The sequence below is a fragment of the Piliocolobus tephrosceles genome, chromosome 6 (assembly GCF_002776525.5).
Source record: "Piliocolobus tephrosceles isolate RC106 chromosome 6, ASM277652v3, whole genome shotgun sequence".
Classification (NCBI taxonomy): domain Eukaryota; kingdom Metazoa; phylum Chordata; class Mammalia; order Primates; family Cercopithecidae; genus Piliocolobus; species Piliocolobus tephrosceles.
This window is the reverse complement of record NC_045439.1, coordinates 38,438,184-38,453,507: the sequence shown is the minus strand read 5'-3', so window position 1 is coordinate 38,453,507 and position 15,324 is coordinate 38,438,184. Positions and strand designations below refer to the sequence as shown.

The 15,324-nt window shown below is 35.6% G+C and overlaps 1 protein-coding gene across 9 annotated transcripts in view; it reads left to right on the top strand.

The window, feature by feature from the left end:
* Positions 1-15,324, top strand: part of RAD51B (RAD51 paralog B) — a 776,005-nt gene that overhangs the window by 258,753 nt on the left and 501,928 nt on the right. The window contains exon 10 of one of the 9 annotated variants that reach the window (XM_023182549.1): positions 5,936-6,088. The exons of the other annotated variants lie outside the window; for them this stretch is intronic. Within the exon in view, the coding sequence (XP_023038317.1) occupies positions 5,936-6,085 (150 nt within the window). The 3' untranslated portion in view covers positions 6,086-6,088. Of the gene's footprint in view, positions 1-5,935; positions 6,089-15,324 lie in introns of those variants that run through there. 9 annotated transcript variants of the gene reach the window in all.

Here is a 15,324-nt window from a genome sequence, read left to right as displayed (position 1 = left end):
AAGCGGTCAGTTGAAACAGCAGAAGGCATTTTAGAGGCTGCATATAGTAACTGAACTTGAATTTTGGTTTGAGCATTCATTTTGTTCTATTTTCCTATTTTTACAGATATTTCTATTAAGTTTTGAGAAACTACAAGAACCCAGAAACTAGATGTTTCTAGCTTGGCATATTTGTGGGTTTATTTTTATTTTTATCATTTCTACTTTTGTTTCTTACTTAAAAAAATGAACTTAAGGAAATATACAGAAAAATAACTCAACAATCATTTCATTTTAAAAAAATTAGAGTACTTTCTAGCCTGGTTAATATATCATTATAATCAATATAAAGTAGATATGGTGGGTTTTTTTTATTTCCAGTTGTTCTATGAAACCTTGAACATTTTGCCCTATCTGGCACAATGTTTTCTAGCCTTTTCCATATTCAACAATATTAAGTAAGTAAAAGTTAATTTTAAATGAACTGTAGTGTTTGTGTCACATTGGAGTTGTTAAAGTTCTCCTTTGTTCTTACCAGGTTTGCATTGCCTCTGACTAAATTTATTTGTATTTCCATTCCATGCAGGGTATGGTAGCAATGTGATTCAGCTTACTTAGTACTTCATTGGGACATTGGGTTACTTATGCTAAAGTCAATAATCTCATGGTGATGAAGATGATGATAACCATTGCTGTCACTTATTGAGCCCTTATTTTTGGTAGCTACTACATTAGACTTTTAAAAAACTCATTTAACAGGTATTCATTGAGCACCTTTTATGCCCCAGGCATTGATTTAGGAGCCAAAGAAATAATAGTTAATAAGACAAAGTCCTGGCCCATAAATATATTGTTTCTAATTCACATAAAACCTTGCAAAGCAGATATTGTCTTAATTTTATAGATGAGATAACTGAGGCTACAGAAGGAGAACACATTTTTCAGCATTTTATAGCCTGTGAGTGACCAATCTATTTGATTCCAGTCTGTACTTTGCTCTGTTCTCCTGCCTCAAGATAGATCAGTATTATTTCCCTCTTCATTAAGATGTTTATAAACATTCAGGATTGGTATAAACATGCTTGGCTATGACATAGTTAAGCTGACAGGGATATAGCGTAGGATGTGAAGTCTATAAACAATTATTCCTTTTTAACCTTAGTGCTTCATGAGAGCTAGAAGAGATGCTAAAACCTAGTACTTTGAACATCAAAAAACATAAAATACTAAGGAATAAATTGAACCCCCAAAAGTATAAGATTTGCACACTGAAATTATAAAACATTATTGAAAGAAATTAAAGAAGCCTAAATAAATGGAAAGATGTCCTATATTCATGAATCAGGAGACTTAATATTGTTAAGATGGAAATACTCTCTACATGGATCTACATATTCAACAAAATTCCTATCAAAACCTTAATCAATACTAAAATTCACTGGGATCCAGAATAGCCATAACAATCTTAAAACAATCTTTTAAAGAAGAAGAAAGTTGGAAGACTCACTTTTCCAGTTTTAATACTCACTATAAAACTATAGTAATCCAAACAGTGTGGTCCTAGCATAGGATAAAAATACAGATCTATGAATTATAAATGAGAGTTGAGAAGTCAACTCTTTCATTTTTGATTAATTGAATTTTTACAAGGGTGCCAAGACAATTCACTGGGGAGGAGTCTCTTCTACACATAATACTGGGACACTTTGACAGCCACATACAAAAGAATGAAGTTGAATTGGTGCTTTACACAACATATCAAATGGATCAGACACCTAAATGTGTGATCTAAAACTACAGTACTCTTAGAGGCATAAAGCACAATCTTTGTGACCTTGAAAGACAGTCCACAGAAAAGAAGAAAGTAATTGCAAATCTTACATGTGATAAGGGTCTAGTATCCAGAAAATATGGAGAACTCTTATAATACACCAATAAAAAGACAAATAATTAAAAGTAGATAAATAATTTTAATAGAAATTTTCAAAAGATGATGTGGAAATGGCCAATAAGCACATGAAAAGATGCTCAACAGCATTAGTCATTGATGGAATACAAATCAAAACCATAATAAGATACCACTTTATACCACTAGGATGGCTATGTTAAAAAACATAGACAATAACAAGTGTTGGTGAGGATATAAAAAAATTGGAACTCACATTCCTCAAAAAGTTAAACATAGAGTTACCATAGGACCCGGCAATGCCACATCTAGGCATATACCCGAGAGAACTAAAAATGTGTTTACACAAAACTTTGTACATAAATATCCATAGCAGCATTATTCATAATATTCAAAAAGTGGAAACAACCTAAATGTCTCTCAACTGATGAACGGATAAACAAAATGTGGTATATTTGTACAGTGAAATATTATTTAGTAGTGAGAGGAATAAAGTAGTGATACATATGTCAACATGGATGAACATTCTGTTAAGTGACAGAGGCTAATCACAAATAGCTAGATGTTGTATAATTCCTTTTATACAAAATGTTCAGAATAGGCAAATTCATAGAGACAGAAGAGAGACAAGCAGTTGCCAGGATCTAGAGAGAGGGAGGAATGGGAGGGGGGAGTGACTACTAATGAGTATCGGATTTCTTTTCAGAGTAATGAAAATTTTCTGGGATTAGATATTGGTGATGGTTATAAAACTCTGTGAGTACATTAAAAACACTGAATTACATACTTTAAAAGGGCGAATTTTATGATATGTGAGTAATATCTCAATAAAATTGTTACATATATATTTTTTATTTTTATTTTTATTTTTTTATTTTATTTTTTTATTTTGAGAGTCTCACTCTGTCACCCAGGCTGGAGTGCAGTGGCCGGATCTCAGCTCACTGCAAGCTCCGCCTCCCGGGTTCACGCCATTCTCCTGCCTCAGCCTCCCCAGTAGCTGGGACTACAGGCGCCGCCACATCGCCCGGCTAATTTTTTGTATTTTTTAGTAGAGACGGGGTTTCACCGTGTTAGCCAGGATGGTCTCGATCTCCTGACCTCGTGATCCGCCCGTCTCGGCCTCCCAAAGTGCTGGGATTACAGGCTTGAGCCACCGCGCCCGGCCAACGTATATATTTTTTAAACCTATTACTTTGGTTTTGGTGGTTTGGATTTAGTCCACCACTTCAATTATCTGTTTGTGTCTGGGTTATTGCAATTCAAGTACAATATAGTCTCAACCTTTATTATCCATGAGGATCTTCAGTTTTCATTATTTTATCAATCTGATTGTCTGTTGCCTTACTTTATACTAGCTAGCCTTACTATATACAGGCAAAAACTGATACAGAGCAATATGATATATTTTCTTCTTGATTCCTTTTTTAAAAAACTTAATGTTATATTACTTTTCAAACCAAGAGTGGCATATTGTTGTAATTATGTCATTAAAAAACGTGTTTATTTTCAAGAGTATGGATTTGATTTAGAAACTGCTTTTCCTGCATTCTCTGTTATTCATAGCACTTGATGGCCACACACTTGAAATGCTCCCTGGCCAGAGCATAAGAGTCTTGGGGGTGGGGTCAGTGTCGAAATGATTAATGGTTTGATAAAATGCAGGCAAGTTGAATATGACTTTTACAATGTGGCTGTGAGACAAGCTTATGGTATGAATTCATACATGTATCTCTCTTTTGTAAACATGGTGTCGAAGTAGGTTTTATTTCTTGAGTGCTCTGGCCTGGTGCTAATGAGATGTGTGCATTACCCAAAGCATTATATAACAGGAAGCAAAGTTTTCTGAGGGAAAAAAGAAGCTTACTAGACAGAGAAGATAAAATCTTTGCTGGGGTATGGTTCTTTTCCATTAGCATTCCCAGTGCATTTCTCCAGAAGTGTGCCTAGGAATCCTCTGCTGTAGTTGCTAGATAATATTCCCTCTTTTTCAGAGTGATTAGAGAAAGAAACCAGTTATTTGGGGCCTGGAGTATATAGATAGCAAGAAGCCATGGTTCTGAATGTGGTGATTGGCCTAGGCATTCTTGCTAGTGGTGGAAATACAGGGCTGGACAGGAAAGAGTGGGCAGCAGTACTTGATAACATGAGGCATTGGTAATACCAACTTCATGTCTGGTCTTCCCATTTAAAATGGATTATATTTTAGCCTCTCGTCAGATTGAATGCTAAGTATCCCTACAATCAATGCCTTCCAAATCTTTGTCATACTTACTTCAGCCAAAACTTAAACTCAAAGAGGAATATAGTATAAACTTCGGTTGAACTGCACATAGAAAGATCACACAGAGAGCCCTGGTTTTATTACTTGGAAAGATGATGAGGTGTAAGTACCATCAATAGATTGGAGACTCTAGGTCCAAATTTCACTGAAGTTCATAAATGTCTGCTAATTTCAAGGACCATAATACTCAGGAGCTAATATACTAGGAAATTGGAAAGTAAGTTTACCATGTCTTTTGTGAAAGGTGGAAATTTAAGATAGGGACAAAGCTGTCTGCAAGGGACAGTAGTCTTGTTCTTTGAGGCACTCTGTGGCATTCAAGATCCTAGGGGATTTGAAACTCAGAGAATGGTACAGTGAACATAAGAGGGGTGGAAAAATTGGAGGATGAAGTGGTTATCTGTGTCGAAAGAAACTGAAAGGTGTTCATACTGTTCCACAATCCCCTCTTCTTACCATTATTACTTAGGTAAAGAGACAAAACTGAATCGCCTCCCTTTCTCCGTCTGTCTCAAGACTGTCTCCTGCCTTGGATGAAGGGAAAAGAGAGAGAGAGCAAAGTCGCATTACTTACTTTGGTCTCTCTTTTTAGATATTTGGCTTCCAAAAGTCTTATTGGTGAGAATATCTGGTTTCATAAGCAGAAGTGGGAAAAATAATTATTACTATTTATTGAACATAAGAACTGTACTAAACACCCTAATAACATTATTTAATCCATGCAACTTTATTGCATAAGCATTTATCTATAAGTTAATACATGTAAAGCACTTAGAATAAGAGCCCATTAAATGTTGTTGTTAATACCCACTTTGGAGATAAGAGAACTATACCTTAACATTGGTAGAATTTTAATCCATGATTATTAAACTCTAAAGCCCACAATCTATTATGTGACATTGTGGCTCTCTTCTTTAAGAACTCAGCTTCCTTTACAAAAATCTTCCCTGATATTCTCCTGTATGTGCATTTAGAATCGTACCTGTTTTTCAATTCTATATTTTGACTAATTCCAGGTTGTGAGTCCTAAATCCTTTTACTCCCCCTGCACTTATCCCTGAGGAAGTTCATTCTTCAGATTATCAAAGTCTGGACTAAATTTATTTGGTGAGAATGTGGAATTTTTCTTACAAGATTTTAAAATGACAAGTAAGATAATTACATGAAAGGATCTGTTTAGGCTCCTTCTGCATTGTAGGGGGTGGACCAAGTAACCTTTGGATCACTTCCACTTGTATAATTCACCATTTCGGCAGGACAGCAACATTTCAGGCCAAAGTTCAACTTTTTTTTTATTATTAAATTCTTTTATTGTCGCCAGGAAACTAGAGAAAATGAATTCTTCACAGTATGCTTGTGCATGCAACTTGAAACGGTTTGCTCACTAAATGAAATTAAATGAAAGACAGCTGTTTGGGAACGAGCTGTCAGAAACTGATTGGGTTCTATTAGAGGAGAATAGAGGCTAGGAATAAGTTTTCAGAAACAGGATATCAGTGGTTTTAAAAGCAAGCAAATTTATACACACAAAAGCTCTCATGTGGTTGTGCTGTTACATGTCTTTTCAGTTCATCCATCTTAAATTATTTGCTTTTGGTAAGTAGGTATCTGCTTTCAAGGCTTTCTTTCACATATTGAATGTGTGGCAATTCTTTCTTTCCTGAGAAGTAAATACAACACAACCCCACTACAATACCATACTACGTACTTTGGTTTTGGTAAACTGAAAATCCAGTAATGTTTACCAAACTACTTCCTTTGTCCAGTACCTCTCTGTTCCTGCCAAAATACAAAGGAAAAGGACCGTCTTGGGCAGGTTGCCAGAAGTGCCACCTGGGTCTCCTGAAATGGCTGTCAGCAAGAAGGGAGCAATTACATCCCATAACAGACTCAAAGCAGATGGTCACCTGCAGTGATAAGTATTACATTATTAAGCCTTTGATTTGTGATTGTACTTTGTGCTTTCCAGGCACTGAAGTTACGTTACTTGTGCGATGTTCCTCTCTGCTCCCCTAGACCTCATTGCTTGTTGTTTGGCCATGTGTTCCCATGGCTTATCCTCCAAAAACCTTTACTCTGCAATCTTCTAACTCTCGTGCAAGAGGCTAGCTCATAGTAGGATCTCTGCCAGGCCCTCCAGCAGTAGGTATGGTGTTATTACATGGAATTGCCTTTAAAGGAATTTTTAAAAGCCCTTGGAGCTTTACTATGGAAGCATAACTTAGTCACAGTATAACCTCACATAGGAAATTCAGTTAGCGTTCAGAATTAGGAGTCCTAGTATAACATTGCACTCATTGAGATTTCGTCTCTGGAGTCTCTCCTTCCATTGAATTTTTATGTTTTCAGCCCTATTTAACAATGGTCTTCCATAATTCATTGAGGTTCAATCTCAACTGTCCTCCTTTGAGATCTTGCTTGCCATCTTCTCCACATCTTCTCAATTTTTTCATGATTTAGAATACAAATTTACAGTCTCTCCTATGGCTGAAGTTAGGAATCACTTGATTCATAGGGTGCCTAGCTCCCTGGACTAAGATAGATGACAGAATGTGCATAGAGATACATGATGACACAGTCACAAATCTAATTCTTTATGCAGATAGTCTTTCAGAATTCTTAGCAAATTTTAATTTTTAATATTGTGAGCCTCAGCTGTAGTAATTCAGATTTAATTATCATGTGATCACTCTGGGGTGATTGTTTTTAGTGCAGCCATAGGAAATCAAAGTTGGCAGCTGGGCTGCAGCTGTGCCCCCAGCTGGTTTTATCTGAGCTGAATTCAGAGGGAAAAGTGGCAGCAAGCTCACCAGCTCCAGAAGATAGTCTTCTTTGGTCATACAAAGCAATACCTGCTAGATGCTTTTTGAGCTAGTGCAATTAACACCCAGTTAGTGAGGCTTCACTATAAAGGTATTAAGAATATAGTCCACGTGTAGTGGACATGTCATCATTGTTTCTTTACAAATTAAATAAACTTGCTACATAGAAAATTTACTTTATATAATTAGACAGTGTTTTCCCTAAATTACAAAAACATGCTCTTAAGTTTGGCTGTCTTAAAGTTCTCTGAACTTGTAAGATTTTGACCTATCATGTCTAATTTTTGCCTGAAAATATTTTATAGATGCTGAGTACAATAGCATATTTATGTTTAAAAATGCTAAGTTGGTTTATTGATTTTTTAAAATTAATTCTTACTAGAATTTACATCAGCTGCTTTTGGCTTTCCTGCAGGAAAAGAATTCTTGCAGCTTAATCAATATTGTCCCTATTGTAAAAGACACTATAATGAAAGCTATAATATAATTTTCACCATGCATAGTAACAGTGTCTAATATCCATAATTATTAAGAATTTTACCCATTAAAACAAGTCATAAGAAAAATAGCTAAGAGTTTTGAACAAGTAGTTCATAGATGAAGAATTATAAATTGGAAATCATAAAGTCACTAATATTTAAAGAAATGCACATTTTAGTATGTTCTACAAGAAGGCTCTTCCTCATGCATTAAACTCTCAACGTAAATGTGATACTTAATGAGGCTGGTGCAAATAAGGAAAGGTTCCCTGATACCAGGCATTCCTACAAGTTCTCTTGGGAATGAGTTCTCACAGTACAATCTGGTTGAAGGCTTTCCCATATGCAGCATATTCATATGATCTCTGCAACATGAATTCTCTGCTTTATGATTAGGTCCAGTTACTGTGAGAAGGCTTTATGACTTTCAGGAAACAAATAAGTTTTTTTTTTTCCATATATGAATGCTCTGATGCATACTCAGAACTGATTATCTGGATACCAGGGTAACTGAATGGAGCCCTTATCACAGTCACTGCACTGACAGACTTTATCTTAAGTATGAGCATTCTGGGTTTCTTCATATTTGACATTTGAAGGCTTCCTCACAATTAGTTCATATATGAACTAGGTTTCTCTCCTGTATGAATTTAGTGACGTAGTTGAAGATGTGATTTCTTAGCAAAAGGCTTCTCACAGATGCTGCATTCATGAGGTTTCTCTGAAGTATGAATCTTCTGATGAGTAGGCAACTCTGATATCTGTCAGAAGGCCCACCAACATTCAGTACAGAGTTTCTCTCTAGTATGAATATTTTCTGGGATGAAAGAAGACTTAATCTTTTGGTGAGAATTTTCCACACTGAATACATATATATGGTTTTTCTCCTGTGTGAACTCAACAGTGCCCGAGGAGTTGTGGTATCCTGCTTGTTTTCTTATTTTATTATAAATACGTAATCATTGCTAGTGACAGCCTTCTAGTCCTGAGCCATAGCCAACCCTTCAGCCTCACTGAACAATGTGATTGGTACCAGATTATATATATTTTTTGTTTTGTATCTGAATGGATTAACGTGAAGTTGGATTATTTTCTGGCACATAATTGAAATGGTTCCACATTACATTATTAGAAAATCATTTGTTTTATACTGACCCATTATCTGATATTTTACCATTGAATGGTGTTTTTATTGTCTTGTGTGATTGTCTTTCAATTGAAGTTTTTGAGGGATATATGCAGCATTTTGTCATTAAATTTGTGCAGTTACATATGATGGTTTCTGTGTTATATTTTATAATATATAAAACTTACTAAAATTGTTACAGCAAGAATATTTGTTTTCTTAATCTTGTTACTCTCATTGTGATAAGTTTCTTATTATCAAAAATGGCCCAAATAGTTATCAAGTTGTGTTTCATTGTCATGGGTTTAATGTACACATAGAGGTATTATTAATAATATTTCCCAAGTTGTTAATATTTCATTTTTATTGGATGTGAGATCATCTGCCGGAGTTAATTATTAATTTCATATTATTTGTGTAAGTATTATTTCTTCAGTGTTTATACATAACATCTGTGAAGAATATTTTATGTACCATCTCGTTTAATCATCTTAGTAATTTTTAGTATGAAACTAGGTTTTCAAGTTGGTAATGGTTTCAGACTGACTATGTAAAGCATGAGTAGCATGATTTGAAGTGATTAATTCAAAAAATGTATAAAATCAGAGCAATAGAAGCTAAATTACTCAAATCTTGCTCAGATATAAAATTTTTTTCAGCTTTCATAGGATTCTGCCCTTTGATTATTGAGAAAATATGGTCTTCTGTTGAAGCAGAGAATTTGACAGTCATGACATTATATTGTGAACTTTTAAGTTTTACTGCTTTTCTGTAAATTACTACATTTCTGTTGTAATTTCGCAGTGTAAATGCTGAATGAATGTGATTAGCTATATTTGCAGGCTTAGAGTGCCTGGTTTTTGGTTAGTCGTGTTTATTCCTAGTTCTGTGTCCTATTGAATTGGACTTTGCTTATATAAAGAAAAGTATATAAAGCTACAGGCAAGAAAAGTTGGAATTTCTTCCTTGGGGAAATCTCAAATGTAGAGTTATAAGTAAATATTAAGGTTCAAAATGAGCAATATAATGAGCACATTCAAAGAATTCTTAAGTATTTATGTAATACTTCATGTTTACAAAATGTTTTACAGCCATATTCATTAATTTACGTAAGTCCCTTGGAAGGTAACAATGTTATTACACGTGTTTTATTAAGCAAGACAGGTAAAATATAGGCAAATTAAGTGGCAGAAAGGAAGAGACATTAAAACATTTATTCTATGACTTGGGTCTAGTCTATATCCTAGGGCATGCTGCTGCATTAGGGAAATAAAGAAATAAAATACTTCTGTTTTGTTATAGACTTGATCATGGTGCCTATTTGGGTAATTGTTTATATATATTCGTATAGTTTTTTTTTTTTTTATTTTTTGATTATGAGACACAAAGGCCTTCCAGCACAAATTTCAATGTATGAATATCTCAACTTAATAACTGAAGGACAAGATCCTGGATTATAAATTCTCAATTAAATGTTGCAATTATCATGATCAACAGATTGGTGAATATGTCTGGTGGCTGCTCAGTATTGGTCTAGATAGAATATACCATGGGACCGAAAAGATATGACCCTGGAGAGCTCACTTTGGTGGCCATACACTGCCTGTAGGCTGTTTGTTCTGTGTTTTGGGAGGACTTTCCTTTCCCTCTCATTAGAATAGCAAATTTCTGCTAAAAAGTAGTAAATTTGCTCAAAATATCAAAAAGGTACAATTAGAATATCTTCCATAGTAAAAGAGATTAAAAATAACCTAGACTCTTGCATTAGAAAGCAGAGGGAGACATGACAAATTATTGCATTCAATTAACTTTTCTTTTACTTACTGAGTGCCCAGAAATTGCCTTAACACCCTGAGGTGTGACCACAAGGTAATGAGGAGTGATTTTAAAAAATAAATATACCATAAGGTACACTGTTTAAATGAGTGCTATTCTTCAATGTAGCCACTCTTTACACTAATCCAACGATGCTGTCATTGCAAGAAATATTTTTAGAACTCGTCCTTTTGAATTGTTGTTAGAAGCCATTTATGGACTGTAAAAGAAAACAGTCTCACATTGACTTAAAGTCACACCATATTTTTTAAATCAACCCCTCCCCTGCAAAGAAATTTATTACCCAAATAGATTACTGACCTTTTCACTAACCTTTGTTCTGCATGTTTTTCTTTTCAAAATCAGTTCTATAATTTAAAAAATAACAATTTGCCATCAACAAGGATATTTATTTCCTTTTTATTTTGAAAAAAAGTTATAAAAAATCTGTATCACAAAACACTAGACAAAATAGTAGTTTCCATATATCCTTCAGCCAGCTCCCTCTAATGTTAATATCTAACATAAGTATATTGCAGTTACCAAAATCAGGAAATTAGTACCAATAAAATACTATTTGGTAATCTGTAGACATCATTTAAATTTCTCCAATTTTCCCCACTAATATCCTTTTTCTGCTTCAGAATCTAATCCAGCATCCCACATTGCATTTAGTTGTCATGACTCCTTATGCTCTTCCAACCTGTGACAGTTCCTAATGAGGACATTTAAAGGAAGTGTGCCTGTCCCCTCCCCAACAAAAAGGAAGAAAGAGCCATAGACTCTGAATGTAATTCCAAAAAATCTTTGTCTCCGTCACTGTCTTGTCAAATATTTCTTTTATTTATTGGATTTTTTGTAACCTGTGTACCAAATTTATGCAGATTGCAGCAATGAGAAGAAGGGTAAGATATGCTTGGGCACAGAGGAGTTGTGAGGATAACACATCTGTCCATAGCCGTGGTGCAGGTGTATTCTGAGCTCTGTGGATATTTTTATAATGCTTTCACATTTGGTTCAAAATATTTTAAAATTTTCATTATGATTTCTCATTTGACTTGATCCTCATTTACAATAGCTCATGTGTATGTTATTTGCATGTGTGTGTGTATGTGTGTGTTCGTTCATTTCAGGAACTTTATCTTTTAAAATTCTTTGAGGCCAGTGTTTAAAGCATGTTCTTCAAGGGAAGATTCCTATTTGCTCCCATCAGATGCTTGTGAACACTTCAGATGCAGGGGAACCACCAAACCAGTTCTTTTTTTTTTTTTTTTGAGACGGGGTCTCACTCTGTCACCCAGGCTGGAGTGCAGCTGTGCGATCATTGCTCACTGCAGCCTGACCTCCCTGGGCTCAGGTAATCCTTCCATCTCAGTCTCCCAAGTGCAAGCACGTGCCACCATACTCGACTAATTTTTCTAATTTTTTTGTAGAGACGGTCTCACCATGTTGTCCACATAGCTGAGACTGTAGGCAGGTGCCACCATACTCAACTAATTTTTCCAGTTTTTTTGTAGAGACAGGGTCTCACCATGTTGTCCAGGCTGCGGTTCTTGATGTTAATTTCTAAGCTGCAGGTTTTTAGGCCATATAAGTGGTTTAAGTTTCTAGCCCTAAATCACATTAGCCAGGTTTTAGATAGAAATTCTCATTAGGGCAGAGATCTTTGTTACCCAGTGCCTGGAAAGGTGCCTGGCAAAAACAGGCCCTCGATACATATTCACTGAATGAAAAAATGAATGAATGGAGAAGACCCTTGCTCCCTGCCCTTTTTTTTCCTGCTATATCCAGAGCCACATCTGAGAAGGGCAGGTCTCCTGCTTCAAGGTGGGTTTTTTTCTTAGTTTGCCCACTGAGGGGGTCACCCTTTGGGAGTCTGGGAGTCTCAGCTTTAAGTAAAGGTCCTCATTTAATCTCTTATCCTGCTTGGGCCTGGGCTCTGTCTGCTGTCCTCCCAACTCTCTTGCCATGTGCCCATTTAGAACCCAGGCTCTAGTTCATTAAGGATTGTCAGCTGCTCTCAGGAAAGAATCCTCCCAAGTTTTTTTCCTTCTGAGAAATGTTATTTTTTTCAGTTGTTTCTGGCTTACATTTATTTCTGTTACTCTCCGGCTGAACTGTGCTTAAAAAGACATTTTATATTTTAGGTGTGATGTACTAGTCTTCTATCATATTGCTAGGAGTGTGATTCTCTGTAACAATTTCTTTAGAGGAGGTATAATGTAAAGTAAAAATTAATATGGAGGAATGGGTTATAGGGAAGTTAGTGTCCCTGAGTTCATGACATTGTGTCTTTACACCCTGGAAGTTATTTTTTTCTCTTGTGTGTTCAAGTTAGAACTTTTTATTATCTCATAGATTAATCACACTGCTGTCACTTATTGAGTGACTCTTGTGCATCAGGCATTTTACGTATATTATTTCTAATCATTATAACAGCTTTGCAACCAGGCTTTAGCAGCTTTATTGTAAAAGTGAAGAACCTGAAAGCCAGAGCGTTTATGAAACTTTTCCAATAATTCCAGGCAGTGAGAAATTGTAGTAGACCTGTTTTATGGCACCTGCTTACCACGCTTCTAAGAGGTGTTATTCCTCCTTGCTGAGGAGTAACAGCCCTGGTTTGTACCATATGACTGCATCTCTATCTCCTAGTCAAGTGATCTAAGGATCCACAATTCTTAGCTTGGTAAGTGCCCCCTTACTAACCTAAAAATGAAAAAGTCAACACCTTGCTTTATAGGGACTTCCGGAAACGTTTCCATAAACTTATTATGCCAATGATCACCTTTATTCCTACTGTCATTTAGTGTTGTTATAGTAGCACTAGACAAAGGAGTCTTAAAAAGAGATTAGAAATTTAAAAAAAGCTAGAAAGGAGGCATATTAACCATACCTTCTAAGTAATATGATTGTATATTTGGAAAAACCAAGTGATTCAACTAAAAAATTTACAAAAATAAAAGAATTCATAATGACAGATTCTGAGAAAGAAGAGCATTGAGGTGGGACTAGACCAATTTTTGTAAAATGTATTAAGCTACAATAACTTAAAGACTGTGGTGCTGGCATAGATAGTTAAATGGAAAAAAATCGGACATCCAAAAATAAATGTGGAAGGAGTATAAGATATGTATACATATATGTATTTCCCATAAGATAATGTTGGCGTTGCATATCACAATAAACATTGAAGCATTCAATAAATCTTATCATTAGGCAAAGAAATGGAGTTGAATTTATATCTTAAGCCTTATCTAAAAATAAATCCTTGGGTGGAACAATGATTTAAATGTGAAAAATAAAATTAAAAAAATATTGGAGGAACATCTAAGATTATTTAAGATAATTTCTACATTAGAAAGTCTTTTCAAGTATAATATAAAGCCCAGAAGCCATAAAATAACTAACTTTAAATACTAAGAAACAATTTATGCATAACAAGAAAATCCATTATAAGCAAAGTCAAATGACAAATGAAAATCTGGAGAAGATATTTCACATGCATCACAGACCAAGACTATTTTCCCTATTGAATACAGAGCATCTACAAATACACAAGAAAACAATGACCAGCAGTGGGTAAAGGATAAGAACAGATCACAGAAAAGTAAGCACAAGCGCTTTTAAAATTTAAGAAAAAGATATCAAACTTCACTCATGATGAAAATTAAATGGAAAACATGATATATCATATTATTGAAGATAAAGAAGCTTGATCAAAACTGACTATAAAGGGTTTGAGAAAGCAGTTGGTTTTATACTTTTTGGTGGAATGATAGATATAACTTCTGTGAAGGCCAATCTATTAAAAAAAAAACAAAACTTAAATGCATGTATCCTTTGACTAAGCAATTCCACTTAAGGAATTTTCCTACAACATTTGTATTTTTCATTTGAGCAAAATGACTGACATAAGTATAGTTATTGCATCAATACTTGTAATAGCAGAGGACTGGATACAACTTAATTGTCATCAATAGGGGACTGAATCAGTATATTACGGAATATACTGTGCAACTTGTTAAAAGAATGAGGAAGTTCTGGTAGAAGTGAGAATGGAACAAAATCAAGATGCTTTATTAAATAAAGCAAAATGAGAATGGTATGTGTAATATGCTCTCCTTTGTATAAATCACACACACACACACACACACACACACACACAAATGCATAGCTTATCTTTGTTGTAAGATTGTTTCCAGGGAGGGGATTTGCTGTGCCTGTTCCATAAAAATAAAATTAACCATATAAATGTCAGGAATGATCTTTTCTTTTCTTTTTCTTTCTTTTTTTTTTTGAGACAGAGTCTTGCTGTCTCCTCCAGGGCTGCTGGAGTACAGTGGCATGATCATGGCTTACTGTAGCCTCAATCTTTCATGTGATCCTTCCACCTTAGCCTCCTGAGTAACTGGGATCACAGGCGTGTACCACCACATCTGACTACTTTTCTTCTTGATTTTTAGTAGAGTCAGGATCTCACTATGTTGCCCAAGCTGGTCTTGAATTCCTGGGCTCAAGCAATCCTCTCACCTTGGCCTCCCAAAGTGTTGAGATTGCAGGCATGAGACAGGACAGTTCCTGGACAGGAACTTAGTCTTTTAAAAAGTTAGATGATATTGGCCGGGCATAGTGGCTCATGCCTGTAATCCCAGCACTTTGGGAGGCCGAGACAGGTGGATCACTTGAGGTCAGGAGTTCGAGAGCAGTCTGGCCAACGTGGTGAAACCCCATCTCTACTAAAAATACAAAAATTAGCTGGGCGTAGTGGGACACGCCGGTAGTCCCAGCTACTCAGGAGGTTGAGGTGGGAGAATTGCTTCAACCTGGGAGGCAGAGGTTGCAGTGAGCTGAGATGGCGCCATTGCACTCCAGCCTGGGCAACAGAGCGAGACTCCATCTCAAAAAAAACAAAC